General features: G+C 56.3%; 1 protein-coding gene and 2 long non-coding RNA genes across 5 annotated transcripts in view; 2 read left to right on the plus strand and 1 right to left on the minus strand.

Annotated features, from left to right (window-relative positions):
• The window catches only part of ARHGAP39 (Rho GTPase activating protein 39), a 121054-nt gene extending 112103 nt beyond the window's left edge, over positions 1 to 8951 (plus strand). For all 3 annotated transcript variants that reach the window (XM_077189802.1, XM_077189792.1, XM_077189797.1), the window contains 4 exons: positions 2808 to 3007; positions 4384 to 4475; positions 4569 to 4738; positions 8616 to 8951. In XM_077189802.1, the coding sequence (XP_077045917.1) occupies positions 2808 to 3007; positions 4384 to 4475; positions 4569 to 4738; positions 8616 to 8810 (657 nt within the window). In that variant the 3' untranslated portion in view covers positions 8811 to 8951. The remainder of the gene's footprint in view (positions 1 to 2807; positions 3008 to 4383; positions 4476 to 4568; positions 4739 to 8615) is intronic.
• Positions 8952 to 12301: 3350 nt separating this feature from the next.
• Positions 12302 to 15692, minus strand: part of LOC143695617 (uncharacterized) — a 50369-nt gene continuing 46978 nt past the window's right edge. Inside the window, exon 3 of the long non-coding RNA XR_013185011.1 lies at positions 12302 to 12440. This is a non-coding gene — a long non-coding RNA (uncharacterized LOC143695617). The remainder of the gene's footprint in view (positions 12441 to 15692) is intronic.
• Positions 13027 to 15692, plus strand: part of LOC143695616 (uncharacterized) — a 52418-nt gene continuing 49752 nt past the window's right edge. Inside the window, exons 1-2 of the long non-coding RNA XR_013185010.1 lie at positions 13027 to 13138; positions 13233 to 14039. This is a non-coding gene — a long non-coding RNA (uncharacterized LOC143695616). The remainder of the gene's footprint in view (positions 13139 to 13232; positions 14040 to 15692) is intronic.

A 15692-nucleotide genomic window follows, 5' to 3' on the forward strand; every position in this document is an offset into this window, starting at 1 on the left:
GGATGGATGGATGGATGGATGGATGGATGATGGATGGATGGATGGATGATGGATGGATGGATGGATGGATGGATGGATGGATGGATGGATGATGGATGGATGGATGGATGATGGATGATGGATGGATGGATGATGGATGATGGATGGATGATGGATGATGGATGGATGGATGATGGATGGATGATGGATGGATGGATGATGGATGGATGATGGATGGATGGATGGATGGATGATGGATGGATGGATGGATGGATGATGGATGGATGGATGGATGATGGATGGATGGATGGATGGATGGATGGATGGATGGATGGATGGATGGATGATGGATGGATGGATGGATGATGGATGGATGATGGATGGATGGATGGATGGATGGATGGATGGATGGATGGATGATGGATGATGGATGGATGGATGATGGATGATGGATGGATGATGGATGGATGGATGATGGATGGATGGATGGATGGATGGATGGATGGATGGATGATGGATGGATGGATGGATGATGGATGGATGGATGGATGGATGGATGGATGATGAATGATGGATGGATGATGGATGATGGATGGATGGATGGATGGATGGATGGATGGATGGATGGATGGATGGATGATGGATGGATGATGGATGATGGATGGATGGATGGATGGATGGATGGATGGATGGACGGATGGATGGATGGATGGATGATGGATGGATGGATGGATGATGGATGGATGGATGGATGGATGGATGGATGATGGATGATGGATGGATGATGGATGGATGGATGGATGGATGGATGGATGGATGGATGGATGGATGGATGGATGGATGGATGGATGGATGATGGATGGATGATGGATGATGGATGATGGGTGATGGATGGATGGATGGATGATGGATGGATGGATGATGGATGGATGGATGGATGGATGGATGGATGATGGATGGATGGATGGATGATGGATGATGGATGGATGATGGATGGATGGATGATGGATGGATGGATGGATGGATGGATGGATGGATGGATGGATGGATGGTGATGGATGGATGGATGATGGATGATGGATGGATGATGGATGGATGGATGGATGGATGGATGGATGGATGGATGGATGATGGATGGATGGATGGATGGATGGATGGATGGATGGATGGATGGATGATGGATGATGGATGGATGGATGATGGATGGATGGATGGATGATGGATGATGGATGGATGATGGATGATGGATGATGGATGGATGATGGATGATGGATGGATGGATGGATGGATGATGGATGATGGATGGATGGATGATGGATGGATGATGGATGGATGATGGATGATGGATGGATGGATGGATGATGGATGGATGGATGATGGATGGATGGATGGATGGATGGATGGATGATGGATGGATGGATGATGGATGGATGGATGGATGATGGATGGATGGATGGATGGATGGATGGATGGATGGATGGATGGATGGATGATGGATGATGGATGATGGATGATGGATGGATGATGGATGGATGATGGATGGATGATGGATGGATGATGGACGGATGGATGATGGATGGATGATGGATGGATGGATGGATGGATGGATGGATGGATGGATGATGGATGGATGATGGATGGATGATGGACGGATGGATGATGGATGGATGATGGATGGATGGATGGATGGATGGATGGATGGATGGATGATGGATGGATGGATGGATGGATGGATGATGGATGGATGATGGATGGATGATGGATGGATGGATGATGGATGGATGGATGGATGATGGATGGATGGATGGATGGATGGATGGATGATGGATGGATGGATGGATGATGGATGGATGATGGATGGATGGATGATGGATGGATGGATGGATGGATGGATGGATGGATGGATGGATGGATGGATGGATGATGGATGATGGATGGATGGATGGATGGATGGTGGATGGATGGATGGATGATGGATGATGGATGGATGATGGATGGATGGATGGATGGATGGATGGATGGATGGATGGATGATGGATGATGGATGGATGGATGGATGGATGGATGGATGGATGGATGGATGATGGATGGATGGATGGATGGATGGATGGATGATGGATGGATGGATGGATGGATGGATGGATGGATGGATGGATGATGGATGGATGGATGGATGGATGGATGGATGGATGGATGGATGATGGATGGATGGATGGATGGATGGATGGATGGATGGATGATGGATGGATGGATGATGGATGGATGGATGGATGATGGATGATGGATGGATGGATGGATGATGGATGGATGGATGGATGATGGATGGATGATGGATGGATGATGGATGGATGGATGGATGGTGGATGGATGGATGGATGGATGATGGATGGATGGATGGATGGATGGATGGATGATGGATGGATGGATGGATGGATGGATGATGGATGATGGATGGATGATGGATGGATGATGGATGGATGATGGATGGATGATGGATGGATGATGGATGGATGGATGGATGGATGGATGGATGGATGGATGGATGGATGGATGATGGATGATGGATGGATGGATGATGGATGCATGGATGGATGGTGGATGAATCCATGGATGGATGGATGGATCCATGGATGGATGGATCCATGGATGGACAGATGGATGGACGGATGGATTGTGGTGGAACCACCTTGCCCAAGTCTCCTGGAATCCCTCCACGGCTCCATCACCATCCCCATGATCCTCCACCATGGGTGGCTGCCATTGAGCACATCCCACCCCGGCCACCACCGAGGATGCCACCGGTGGGTGACCTCTGGTGTCTCCTGCAGGGCCTGAAGAAGCCGAACATCGAGGAGATCCGTCACGCCAAGAACGCCGTCTTCAACCCGTCCATGTTCGGCAGCTCCCTGCAGGACATCGTGGCCATGCAGAAGGAGAGGTACCCGGACCGGCAGCTGCCCTGGGTGCAGACCCGGCTCTCCGAGGAGGTCCTGGCGCTCAACGGGGACCAGACCGAGGGCATCTTCAGGTAAAGCCACCCCACGCTCGTGGGGACATCTCGCGGTGCTGGCAAGATGGAGGTTCTCATAAGGGCTGTCTCAAAATGGGGGACGTTCGCGTTTCTGGGTGTTCTTCTCCTCTGGTGGGTGCTCCAAGGTTCATGGGGGCTTCTTTATGGTGGCCACCAAAGTCGTGGCAAGGTCTTGGTGGCACCATCCAGGTTCTCCTTGGTCCATAGAGGTTTCTCCATGGTGGCCACCACAGTTATGGTGGGATCTTGGTGGCACCATCCAGCTTCTCCTTGGTCCATAGAGGTTTCTCCATGGTGGCCACCAGTCGTGGGTCCTTCCAACTTCTCCTCACTCCATGGTGGCCCCCACAGTGATGGTGAGGTCTTGGTGGCCAACATCCACTAGGTTCCCTCAACTTCTCCTTTCTCCAAGGCCATGGGGGTTTCCCCATGGTGACCACCAAGGTCAAGGCAAGGTCTTGGTGGCACCATCCAGGTTCTCCTTGCTCCATAGAGGTTTCTCCATGGTGGCCACCAGAGTCATGGTGGGATCTTGGTGGCACCAACAAGCTCCCAACATGGCTCCAAGGCCATGGAGGTTTCTCCATGGTGGCCACCAGAGTTATGGTGGGTTCTTGGTGGCACCAAGGTCCCATAACAGCTCCAAGGCTATGGAGGTTTCTCCATGGTGGCCACCAGAGTCATGGTGAGATCTTGGTGGCACCAAGCTCCCAAAATGGCTCCAAGGCCATGGAGGTTTCTCCACAGTGGCCACCAGAGTCATGGTGAGGTATTGGTGGCACCACCAAGCTCCCAACATGGCTTCAAGGTCATGGAGGTTTCTCCACAGTGGCCACCAGCGTCATGGTGGGATCTTGGTGGCACCACCAAGCTCCTAACATGGCTCCAAGGCCATAGAGGTTTCTCCATGGTGTCCACCAGTCATGGTGGGATCTTGGTGGCACCAACAAGCTCCCAACATGGCTCCAGGGCCATGGAGGTTTCTCCCTGGTGTCCACCAGTCATGGTGGAACCTTGGTGGCACCAAGCTCCCAACATGGCTCCAAGGCCGTGGAGGTTTCTCCATGGTGGCCACCAGAGTCATGGTGGGACCTTGGTGGCACCAACAAGCTCCCAACATGGCTCCAGGGCCATGGAGGTTTCTCCCTGGTGTCCACCAGAGTCATGGTGGAACCTTGGTGGCACCAAGCTCCCAAAACAGCTCCAAGGCCATGGAGGTTTCTCCACGGTGTCCCCCAAGATGGTCTCTTGGTGGCACCAACCATCTCCATGCCCAGCTGATGTCCCCTCCCGGTTCTCCTGGAGCACCCAGATCTGTTGACCTGGGATGTCCCCATGGGTCCCTGTCCCACCAACCCCTCCTCCCCCTGCAGGGTCCCTGGCGACATCGACGAGGTCAACGCCCTCAAGCTCCAGGTGGACCAATGGAAGATCCCCACCGGCTTGGAGGACCCGCACGTTCCCGGTAGGACCTCGGGGGCGGTGTTTGGCGGTGGGGCCGGCATCTGCAGCCCCTGGACCTTCTGACCGGTTGTCCTCTTGCCCGTGTGCTCCGCAGCGTCGCTGCTGAAGCTGTGGTACCGCGAGCTGGAGGAGCCGCTGATCCCCCACGAGTTCTACGAGCGCTGCATCTCCCACTACGAGAGCCCCGAGGCCGCCATCGCCGTCGTCCACTCGCTGCCCCGGATCAACAAGATGGTGCTGTGCTACCTCATCCGCTTCCTCCAGGTACGGCCAGAGCGCCCCGGCCGCCCAGCAGGGCACCCCCAGCGCGGGTCGCTTCTCCTGACGTGGTTTTGGGTTCCACCAACCAGCCCCAGCACCCCCGTCTCCATTCTAGCACCCCATGAGTTGGTGCTCCTGGTTGATTCTCCTGGTTCCTTCTCCTGACGTGGTTTTGGGTTCCACCAACCAGCCCCAGCACCCCCGTCTCCATTCTAGCACCCCATGAGTTGGTGCTCCTGGTTGATTCTCTTGGTTCCTTCTCCTGACGTGGTTTTGGGTTCCACCAACCAGCCCCAGCACCTCCGTCTCCGTTCTAGCACCCCATGGGTTCTTGCTCCTGGTGGCTCTCCTGGTTCCTTCTCCTGACGTGGTTTTGGGTTCCACCAACCAGCCCCAGCACCTCCGTCTCCGTTCTAGCACCCCATGGTTGGTGCTCCTGGTTCCTTCTCCTGACGTGGTTTTGGGTTCCACCAACCAGCCCCAGCACCCCCGTCTCCATTCTAGCACCCCATGAGTTGGTGCTCCTGGTTGATTCTCTTGGTTCCTTCTCCTGACGTGGTTTTGGGTTCCACCAACCAGCCCCAGCACCTCCGTCTCCGTTCTAGCACCCCATGGGTTCTTGCTCCTGGTTCCTTCTCCTGACGTGGTTTTGGGTTCCACCAACCGACCCCAGCACCCCCGTCTCTGTTCTAGCACGCCATGGGTTCTTGCTCCTGGTTCCTTCTCCTGACGTGGTTTTGGGTTCCACCAACCGGCCCCAGCACCTCCGTCTCTGTTCTATCACTCCATGGGTTCTTGCTCCTGGTGGCTCTCCTGGTTCCTTCTCCTGAGGTGGTTTTGGGTTCCACCAACCGACCCCAGCACCTCCGTCTCCGTTCTAGCACCCCATGGTTGGTGCTCCTGGTGACCCTCCTAGTTCCTTCTCCTGACATGGTTTTGGGTTCCACCAACCGGCCCCAGCACCTCCGTCTCCGTTCTAGCACTCCATGGGTTCTTGCTCCTGGTGGCTCTCCTGGTTCCTTCTCCTGACGTGGTTTTGGGTTCTCCAGCTTCACGTCATGGTGACACGAGAACCAGGAGTTCCACCAATCCCATCATCGCCATCTCCTTTCTACCACTCCATGAGTTGGTGCTCCTGGTGACCTCCAGGTCTGGTTGCTTCTCCTGAGGTGGTTTTGGGTTCTTTGAAGTCACCATGAGAAGAACCAGGAGTTCCACCAACCCCATCACTTCTGTTTTTCTCCTTCCACCCCATGAGTTGATTCTCCTGGTTCCTTCTCCCGAGGTGGTTTTGGGCTCTCCAAGGTCACCATGTGGTGGCCAAGAACCAGGAGCTCCACCAATCCCATCACCTCCATCTCCTTTCTACCACCCCATGAGTTCTTGCTCCTGGTGGCTCTCCTGGTTCCTTCTCCTGAGATGGTTTTGGGTTCCACCAACCGACCCCAGCACCCCCGTCTCCGTTCTAGCACCCCATGAGTTGGTGCTCCTGGTTGATTCTCCTGGTTCCTTCTCCTGACGTGGTTTTGGGTTCACCGTGGGAAGAACCAGGAGTTCCACCAACCGACCCCAGCACCTCCGTCTCCATTCTAGCACCCCATGAGTTGGTGCTCTTGGTTGATTCTCCTGGTTCCTTCTCCCGAGGTGGTTTTGGGCTCTTCAAGGTCACCATGTGGTGGCCAAGAACCAGGAGCTCCACCAATCCCATCACCTCCATCTCCTCCTTCCACCCCATGAGTTGGTGCTCCTGGTGACCCTCCCGGTTCCTTCTCCTGACGTGGTTTTGGGTTCCATCAACCAGCCCCAGCACCTCCGTCTCCGTTCTAACACCCCATGAGTTGGTGCTCCTGGTTGATTCTCTTGGTTCCTTCTCCTGAGGTGGTTTTGGGTTCTCCAGCTTCACCTCATGGTGACACGAGAGCCAGGAGTTCCGCCAATCCCCTCATCGCCATCTCCTTTCTGCCACTCCATGAGTTCGTGCCCCTGGTGACCTCCAGGTCTGGTTCCTTCTCCTGAGGTGGTTTTGGGTTCTTTGAAGTCACCATGAGAAGAACCAGGAGTTCCACCAACCCCATCACTTCCATTTCCCTTCTACCACTCCATGAGTTCGTGCTCCTGGTGACCTCCAGGTCTGGTTGCTTCTCCTGAGGTGGTTTTGGGTTCTCCAAGGTTTTTGTAAGAAGAACCGGGAGTTCCACCAATCCCATCACTTCCATTTCCCGTCTATCACTCCATGAGTTCATGCCCCTGGTGACCCTCCTGGTTCCTTTTCTTGAGATGGTTTTGGGTTCTCCAAGGTCACCACATGGTGGCCCCCATCTCCCTCAAAAGACAGGAGATGCACCAATCCCATCACCTCCATCTTTTTCCTCCCATTCCATGATTGGTGCTCCTGGTTGATTCTCCTGGTTCCTTCTCCTGAGATGGTTTTGGGTTCTCCAAGGTTTCCATGAGAACCAGGAGTTCCACCAACCCCATCACTTCCATGTCCCTTCTACCACCCTATGAGTTCTTGCCCCTGGTGACCTCCTGGTTCCTTTTCTTGATGTGGTTTTGGGTTCTCCAAGGTCACCATGTGCTGGCCAAGAACCAGGAGTTCCACCAACACCATTGCTTCCATCTCCTTCTACCACTCCATGAGTTCATGCCCCTGGTGACCTCCAGGTCTGGTTGCTTCTCCTGAGCTGGTTTTGGGTTCTTCAAGGTCACCATGAGAAGAACCAGGAGTTCCACCAATCCCATCACCTCCATCTCCTCCTTCCAACCCATGAGTTGGTGCTCCTGGTGGCTCTCCTGGTTCCTTCTCCTGAGGTCGTTTTGGGTTCTCCAAGGTCACCACGTGGTGCCCAACAACTTGGAGTTCCACCAACCCCATCACTTCCGTTTTCCTCCTTCACCCCATGAGTTGGTGCTCCTGGTGACCTCCTGCTTCTCCTGAGGTGCTGTTGGGTTTCCCAAGGTCACCACATGGTGGCCAAGAACCGGGAGTTCCACCAACCCCATCACTTCCATGTCCCTTCTACCACCCCATGAGTTCATGCCCCTGGTGACCTCCAGGTCTGGTTCCTTCTGACCTGGTTCTGGGTTCTTCGAGGTCACCATGTGGTGGCCAAGAACCAGGAGTTCCACCCCTTCCATCTCCTTTCTACCACCCATGAGTTGGTGCTCCTGGTGACCTCCTGGTTCCTTCTCCTGAGGTAGTTTTGGGTTCTCCAAGGTCACCTCATGGTGACCCCCATCTCCCTCAAGAACCAGGAGGTCCATGTGGTGCTTCCACCCATCTCCCACCAGTCCCATCACCTCCAGGTGTTCATGGCCTTCTGGTCACCCTCCTGGTTCCTTCTCCTGAGGTGCTTTTGGGTTCATTGAGGTCATCATGTGGTGGCCAAGAACTGGGAGTTGCACCAATCCCATCACCTCCATCTTCTTCCTCCCCACCTATGAGTTGGTGCTCCTGGTGACCTCCTGGTTCCTTCTCCTGAGGTGCTTTTGGGTTCATTGAGGTCACCATGTGGTGGCCAAGAACCAGGAGTTCCACCAACCCATCACCTCCATCTTCCTCCTCACTTATGAGTTGGTGCTCCTGGTGACCTCCTGGTTCCTTCTCCTGAGGTAGTTTTGGGTTCTCCAAGGTCACCACATGGTGACCCCCATCTCCCTCAAGAACCGGGAGGTCCATGTGGTGTTTCCACCCATCTCCCACCAGTCCCATCACCTCCAGGTGTTCATGGCCTCCTGGTGACCCACCAGCTTCCTTCTCCTGAGGTGCTTTTGGGTTCTCTTGGGGTCACCAGGTGGTGAAGAGCCAATTCCACATGGTCCTTCCACCCCTCTCCCAGCAACCCCTTGACCTCCACTTTTCTCCTCCCACCGCCCGCAGGTCTTCGTGCAGCCGGCCAACGTGGCGGTGACCAAGATGGACGTCAACAACCTGGCCATGGTGATGGCCCCCAACTGCCTGCGCTGCCAGTCGGACGACCCGCGGATCATCTTCGAGAACACGCGCAAGGAGATGTCCTTCATCCGTGTCCTCATCCAGCACCTGGACACCAGCTTCATGGAGGGCGTCCTATAGCGGCCGCCACCGCGCCGTCCCCACCCCGCCACCCGGTCCCCTCCCAGGGTCACAGTCCCCAGGTGGTGGTGGCACCTATCTCCACCAGGAAACAGGAGGTCCGTGAGGTTCTCCATCATGTGGTGAGCTCCATCTCCACCGAAAAACAGGAGGTCCGTGAGGTTCTTCACCGTGTGGTGAGCTCCATCTCCACTGAGAACCTGGAGGTCTGTGAGGTTCTTCACCATGTGGTGAGCTCCATCTCCACCAAGAACCTGGAGGTCCATGTGGTGAGCTCCATCTGCACCAAGAATCAGGAGGTCTGTGAGGTTCTTCACCGTGTGGTGAGCTCCATCTCCATCAAGAGCCTGGAGGTCCATGTGGTGAGCTCCATCTCCACCAAGAACTGGGAGGTCCATGAGGTTCTTCACTGTGTGGTGAGCTCCATCTCCACTGAGAACCTGGAGGTCTGTGAGGTTCTTCACCATGTGGTAAGCTCCCTCTCCACCAAGAACCCGGAGGTCCATGTGGGGAGCTCCATCTCCACCAAGAAGCTGGAGGTCCATGTGGTGAGCTCCATCTGCACCAAGAACCTGGAGGTCCATGTGGGGAGCTCCATCTCCACCAAGAATCAGGAGGTCTATGAGGTTCTTCACCACGTGGTGACCTCCCTCTCCACCAAGAACCTGGAGGTCCGTATGGTGAGCTCCATCTGCACCAAGAAGCAGGAGGTCCATGCAGTTCTTCACCATGTGGGGAGCTCCATCTCCACGAAGAACGTAGAGGTCTGTGAGGTTCTCCACCACGTGGTGAGCTCCATCTTCACCAAGAACCTGGAGGTCTGTGAAGTTCTCCAACTTCACCATGTGGTGAGTTCCATCTCCACCAAGAAACAGGAGGTCTGTGAGGTTCTTCACCATGTGTGGAGCTCCATTTCCACCAAGAACAAGGAGGTCCATGTGGTTCTCCACCACGTGGTGAGCTCCATCTCCACCAAGAACCAGGAGGTCCTTAAGGTTCTGCACCACATGGTGAGCTCCATCTCCACCAAGAACTGGGAGGTTCATGAGGTTCTTCATTGTGTGGTGAGCTCCATCTCCACCAAGAACATGGAGGTCCATGAGGTTCTTCACCACGTGGTGAGCTCCATCTCCACCAAGAACCTGGAGGTCCATGTAGGGAGCTCCATCTCCACCAAGAACCCAGAAGTCCATGAGGTTCTGCAGCACGTGGTGAGTTCCATCTCCACCAAGAAACAGGAGGTCTGTGAGGTTCTCCAGCTTCACCACGTGGGGAGCTCCATCTCCACCAAGAACCAGGAGGTCCTTAAGGTTCTGCACCACATGGTGAGCTCCATCTCCACCAAGATCTGGGAGGTTCATGAGGTTCTTCATTGTGTGGTGAGCTCCATCTCCACCAAGAACCTGGAGGTTCATGTGGTGAGCCCCATCTCCACCAAGAACCTGGAGGTCCATGTGGTGAGCTCCATCTCCACCAAGAACCTGGAGGTCTGTGAGGTTCTCTATTACATGGTGAGCTCCATCTCCACCAAGAACCTGGAGGTCCATGTGGGGAGCTCCATCTCCATCAAGAACCTGGAAGTCCATGAGGTTCTTCACCACGTGGTGAGCTCCATCTCCACTGAGAACCTGGAGGTCCATGTGGTGAGCTCCATCTCCATCAAGAACCAGGAGGTCCATGTGGTGAGCTCCATCTCCACCAAGGAGCAGCAGATCCATGAGCTTCTCCACCCTCGCCATGTGGTGAGCTCCATCTGCAGCTGGACCTCATGGATGGAGAGCATCCAGGGATTGTCTCCATCTTTTCCCACCCAGACAAGGAGAAGTCCTTGAGGTCCATCCCAACCTTCTGGCTGTGTCACTGCCCGGTTCTTCTCTGGGGGAGTCATGAGGAACATCCTGGCCCTGGGGGGTCTCCATGGGGTTGAGAAGGTCACCTGGACACCAGGGGACCTGCAGTGACAATTGTCCCTCACAGGGAGGAGACCTGGGAGGTCCTCATGGGACTGGTGGCCCAGGGTGGGTCGTGGTGGCCGATTGTCCATCCTGGAAGAGCTGGGTGGGCTGGATGTCCCCACGTGTCACCGTGTCCATCCTGTCCCACACACGTTGGTACCACCAGGACCTGTCCTGGAACCCACCGGGTCTGGCCAGCCCTGTTGGACCTGTCCCAGGACCTCCCATCTGCTCCTGGTTCTTCTGGGCCCATCTTGGTGTCCACCATCAACTCCTGGAGCTATTTTGGGGTCCATCATCTTCTCCTGGTCCTCCTGGGCCCATCCTGGTGTCCACCATCAACTCCTGGTCCTCCTGAACCCATCTTGGGGCCCAGCATCTCCTCCTGGTCCTTCTGAACCCATCCTGGTGTCCACCATCAACTCCTGGTCCTCCTGAACCCATCTTGGGGTCCATCACCAAGTCCTGGAGCCATTTTGGTGTCCACCATCAACTCCTGGAGCTATTTTGGGGTCCATCACCTTCTCCTGGTCCTCCTGAACCCATCTTGGGGCCCAGCATCTCCTCATGGTCCCCCTGAACCCATCTTGGGGTCCATCACCAACTCCTGAAGCCATCCTGGTGTCCACCATAAACTCCTGGTCCTCCTGAACCCATCTTGGGGTCCATCACCAACTCCTGAAGCCATTTTGGGGTCCACCATGAACTCCTGAACCCATCTTGGGGTCCAGCATCTCCTCCTGGTCCTTCTGAACCCATCCTGGTGTCCACCACCAATTCCTGGAGCCATCTTGGGGTCCACCATCTCCTCCTGGTTCTTCTGGGCCCATCTTGGGGTCCATCTCCAACTCCTGGAGCCATTTTGGGGTCCATCATCTCCTCCTGGGCCTCCTGAACCCATCTTGGGATCCATCCAACTCTTGGACCAATCTTGGGGTCCAGCATCTCCTCCTGGTCCTTCTGAACCCATCCTGGTGTCCACCACCAACTCCTGGAGCCATCTTGGGGTTTCATCATCTCCTCATGGTCCTCCTGGAGCCATTTTGGGGTCCAGCATCTCTTCATGGTCCCCCTGAACCCATCTTGAGGTCCACCACCAACTCCTGGAGCCATCCTGGTGTCCATCATCTCCTCCAGAACCCACCTGGGCACCCGTCTCCACCTGGTCCTGCCCATCCCACCTCAGTGTCCCCAGTGTCCTCCAGGAACCATCTTGGTGTCCTTGATCTCCTCCTGGACCCACCTTGGTGGCCCCCATCTCCTCCAGGTCCAACCCTGGTGCCCCCAGATCTCCACCTGGTCCTGCCCAACCCACCTGGGCACCATCATCTGCTCCAGATCCCACCCGAGAACCCCCCAAACCCCTCCAGGTCCTCCTGGTCCCCCCAGATCTCCAGCAGAACCCACCTTGGTGCCCCCACCACCCCCAGGTCCCACCTTGGTGCTCCCAAATCTCCTCCAGGTTCTCCATGTCCCACCCTGATGGACCCCCCTGTCTCCACCAGGTCCCACCTTGGTGCTCCCAAATCTCCTCCAGGTTCAACCTTGGACACCTTCCAGCAGGACCCACCTTGGTGCCCCTCAATCTTCTTCAGATCTTCCAGGTCCCAACCTGGTGACCCCAAATCTTCTCCAGGTCCCACCTTAGTGACTCCCAATCTCCACCAGGCCCCACCTTGGTGCCCCCACCAGTTCCAGGTCCCACCTTGGTGACCTCAGATCTCCACCAGGTCCCACCTTGGTGCTCCCAAATCTCCTCCAGGTCCTCCACATCCCACCCTGATGGACCCCAAGCTCTTCCAGGTCCCACCTTGGTGACCCCCAATGTCCAGTAGGTCCCACCTTGGTGTCCCCAAATCTTCTCCAGGTGACCCCAAACCTCCAGGTCCCACCTTGGTGACCCCCAACCTCCAGCAGGTCCCACCGTGATGACCTCAGACCTCCTCCAGATCCCACCTCGGTGACCCCAAATCATCTTCAGGTCCCACCTTGGTGACTCCCAACCTCCAGCAGGTCCCCCTTGGTGCCCCCACCACTTCCAGGCCTCACTTTGGTGTCCCCAGATCTCTACCAGGTCCCACCTTGGTGACCCCAGATCTCCACCAGGTCCTCCACGTCCCACCCTGTTGGACCCTACCTCTTCCAGGTCCCATCTTGGTGACCCCAAATCTCCACCAGGTCCCATCTTGGTGACCCCAAATCTCCACCAGGTCCCACCTTGGTGACCCCAAATCTCCAGGTCCCATCTCGGTGACCCCCAACTTCCAGCAGGTCCCACCTTGGTGCCCCTCAATCTTCTTCAGATCCTCCAGGTCCCAACCTGGTGATCCCAAATCTTCTCCAGGTCCCACCTTGGTGACCCCAGATCTCCAGGTCCCACCTTGGTGACCCCCAACTTCCAGCAGGTGCCACCTTGGTGCCCCCACCACTTCCAGATCCCACCTTGGTGACTCCCAATGTCCACCAGGTCCCACCTTGGTGACCCCCAAGTTCCAACAGGACCCCCTTGGTGCCCCCACCACTTCCAGGCCCCACCTTGGTGCTCCCAAATCTCCTCCAGGTCCTCCACGTCCCACCCTGATGGACCCCTCAATCTCCACCGGGTCCCACCTCGGTGACCCCACCTCTTCCAGGTCACACCTTGGTGCCCTCAATCTTCTTCAGGACCAACCCTGGTGTCCCCAGTCTTCTTCAGGACACCATCATCTGCTCCAGGCCCACCTGAGCACCCCCCAGCTTCCACCAGGTCCTCCAGGTCCCACCTTGGTGCCCCCCAACCCCCAGCAGGTCCCACCTTGGTGCCCCCATCTCTTCCAGGTCCTCCAGGTCCCACCTTGGTGACCCCAAATCTCCTCCAGGTCCTCCACGTCCCACCCTGATGGACCCCCCAGTCTCCACCAGGTCCCATCTCGGTGACCCCCAATTTCCAGCAGGTCCCACCTTGGTGCCCTTCAATCTTCTTCAGATCCTTCAGGTCCCACCTTGGTGACCCCAATGTGCACCAGGTCCCACCTTGGTGGCCCTCAACCTCCAGCAGAACCCACCTTGGTGACCCCAGATCTCCAGGTCCCACCTTGGTGACCCCAATGTGCACCAGGTCCCACCTTGGTGTCCCTCAAGTTCCAGCAGGACCCCCTTGGTGCCCCCACCACTTCCAGGCCCCACCTTGGTGACCCCAAATCTCCACCACGTCCTCCACATCCCACCCTGATGGACCCCCCAATGTCCAGCAGGTCCCACCTTGGTGCCCCTCAATCTTCTTCAGATCCTTCAGGTCCCACCTTGGTGACCCCAAATCTCCACCAGGTCCCACCTTGGTGACCCCCAACCTCCAGCAGAACCCACCTTGGTGGCCCCAAATCTCCAGGTCCCACCTTGGTGACCCCAAATCTCCAGGTCCCACCTTGGTGACCCCTAACTTCCAGCAGGTCCCACCTTGGTGCCCCCACCACTTCCAGGACCAGCCTTGGTGACCCCAAATCTCCACCAGGTCCTCCACGTCCCACCCTGATGGACCCCCCAATGTCCAGCAGGTCCCACCTTGGTGACCCCAAATCTCCTCCAGGTCCTCCACGTCCCACCCTGATGGACCCCCCCAGTCTCCACCAGGTCCCACCATGGCAACCTCAAACCTTCTCCAGGTCCCACCTTGGTGACCCCAAATCCCCAGGTCCCACCTTGGTGACCCCAAATCCTCTCCAGGTCCCACCTTGGTGACCCCAAATCTTCTCCAGGTTCCACCCTGGTGACCCCAAATCCTCTCCAGGTCCCACCTTGGTGACTCCAATGTCCATCAGGTCCCCAAAATTAAAAGGTCCCCACAGTGGGAGGGTCCCCAAGATCCTGGGATGGTCCCCAAGGCAGGGAGGGGTTCCCCAAATGGGCTCCATGGAGGGGTTCCCAAAACGGGGATGGTCCCCAAAATGGGGGGGGGAATCCCATGAGGGCCCCATGGGTGGGAGGTCCTCAAAATGAGGGGGTCCCAAAATGGCTGCCAAGGCCTGGAGGGGTCCCCAAAGTGGAGAAGGTCCCCAAAATGGAGGGGGGGTCACCAAGGTGGGGACAATCCCCAAAATGGGGGGTCCCATGGAGGGGGTCCCCAAAATGGGGATGGTCCTCAAAATGGGGGGGGGGGGGGGGTCCCCAAGGCCTGAGGGATCCCCAAGGTGGAGAAAGTCCCCAAAATGGGGGGGGTGGGTCCCATGGAGGGGATCCCCAAAATGGGGATGGTCCCCAAAATGGGGAGGTCCCATTGAAGGTCCCTAAATTGGGGGGTCACCAAGGTGGGGACAGTCCCCAAAATGGGGGGTCCCCAAAATGGAGAATGTCCCCAAAATGGGGGGGTCACCAGGGTGGGGACAGTCCCCAAAATACGGGGGTCCCATGAGGGTCCCATGGGTGGGAGATCCCCAAAATGGGGGGTGTTATCAAGTTGGGGATGGGGTCACCTAAATGGGGGGGGGGTCTCATGGAGGGGGGGTCCCCAAAATTGAGATAGTCCCCAAAATGGGGGGGTCCCCAAAATGGAGAAGGTCCCCAAAATGGGGGGATCCCATGGGGGGGGGTCCCATGGGTGGGAGGTCCCCAACATGGTGGAGTCACCAAGGTGGAGAAGGTCCCCAAAATAGGGGGTCTCATAAAGGGGGTCCCCAAAATGGGGATGGTCCCCAAAATGGGGGTCCCATGGGTGATGTCCCCAAAGTGGGGAGGGGGGAGGTCCCCAAATTAGGGTGGGGGTCCCCAAATTAAGGTGTGGGGTGTCCCCAAACTGGGGGGGGTGGGGCCAACCCAGCGCTACCTCCCAACTCTGCTCACTGCCAGGGGACCCCCCCCCCTTTTCCTTGGCTTAATTAAGTTTTAATTAATTCTTAATTAATCCCTGGGGCTCACTCATTAATTTTTAAATCATTTTCCCCTCCTCCTTTTT

This window comes from Agelaius phoeniceus, chromosome 1 (genome assembly GCF_051311805.1).
Source record: "Agelaius phoeniceus isolate bAgePho1 chromosome 1, bAgePho1.hap1, whole genome shotgun sequence".
Classification (NCBI taxonomy): Eukaryota; Metazoa; Chordata; class Aves; order Passeriformes; family Icteridae; genus Agelaius; species Agelaius phoeniceus.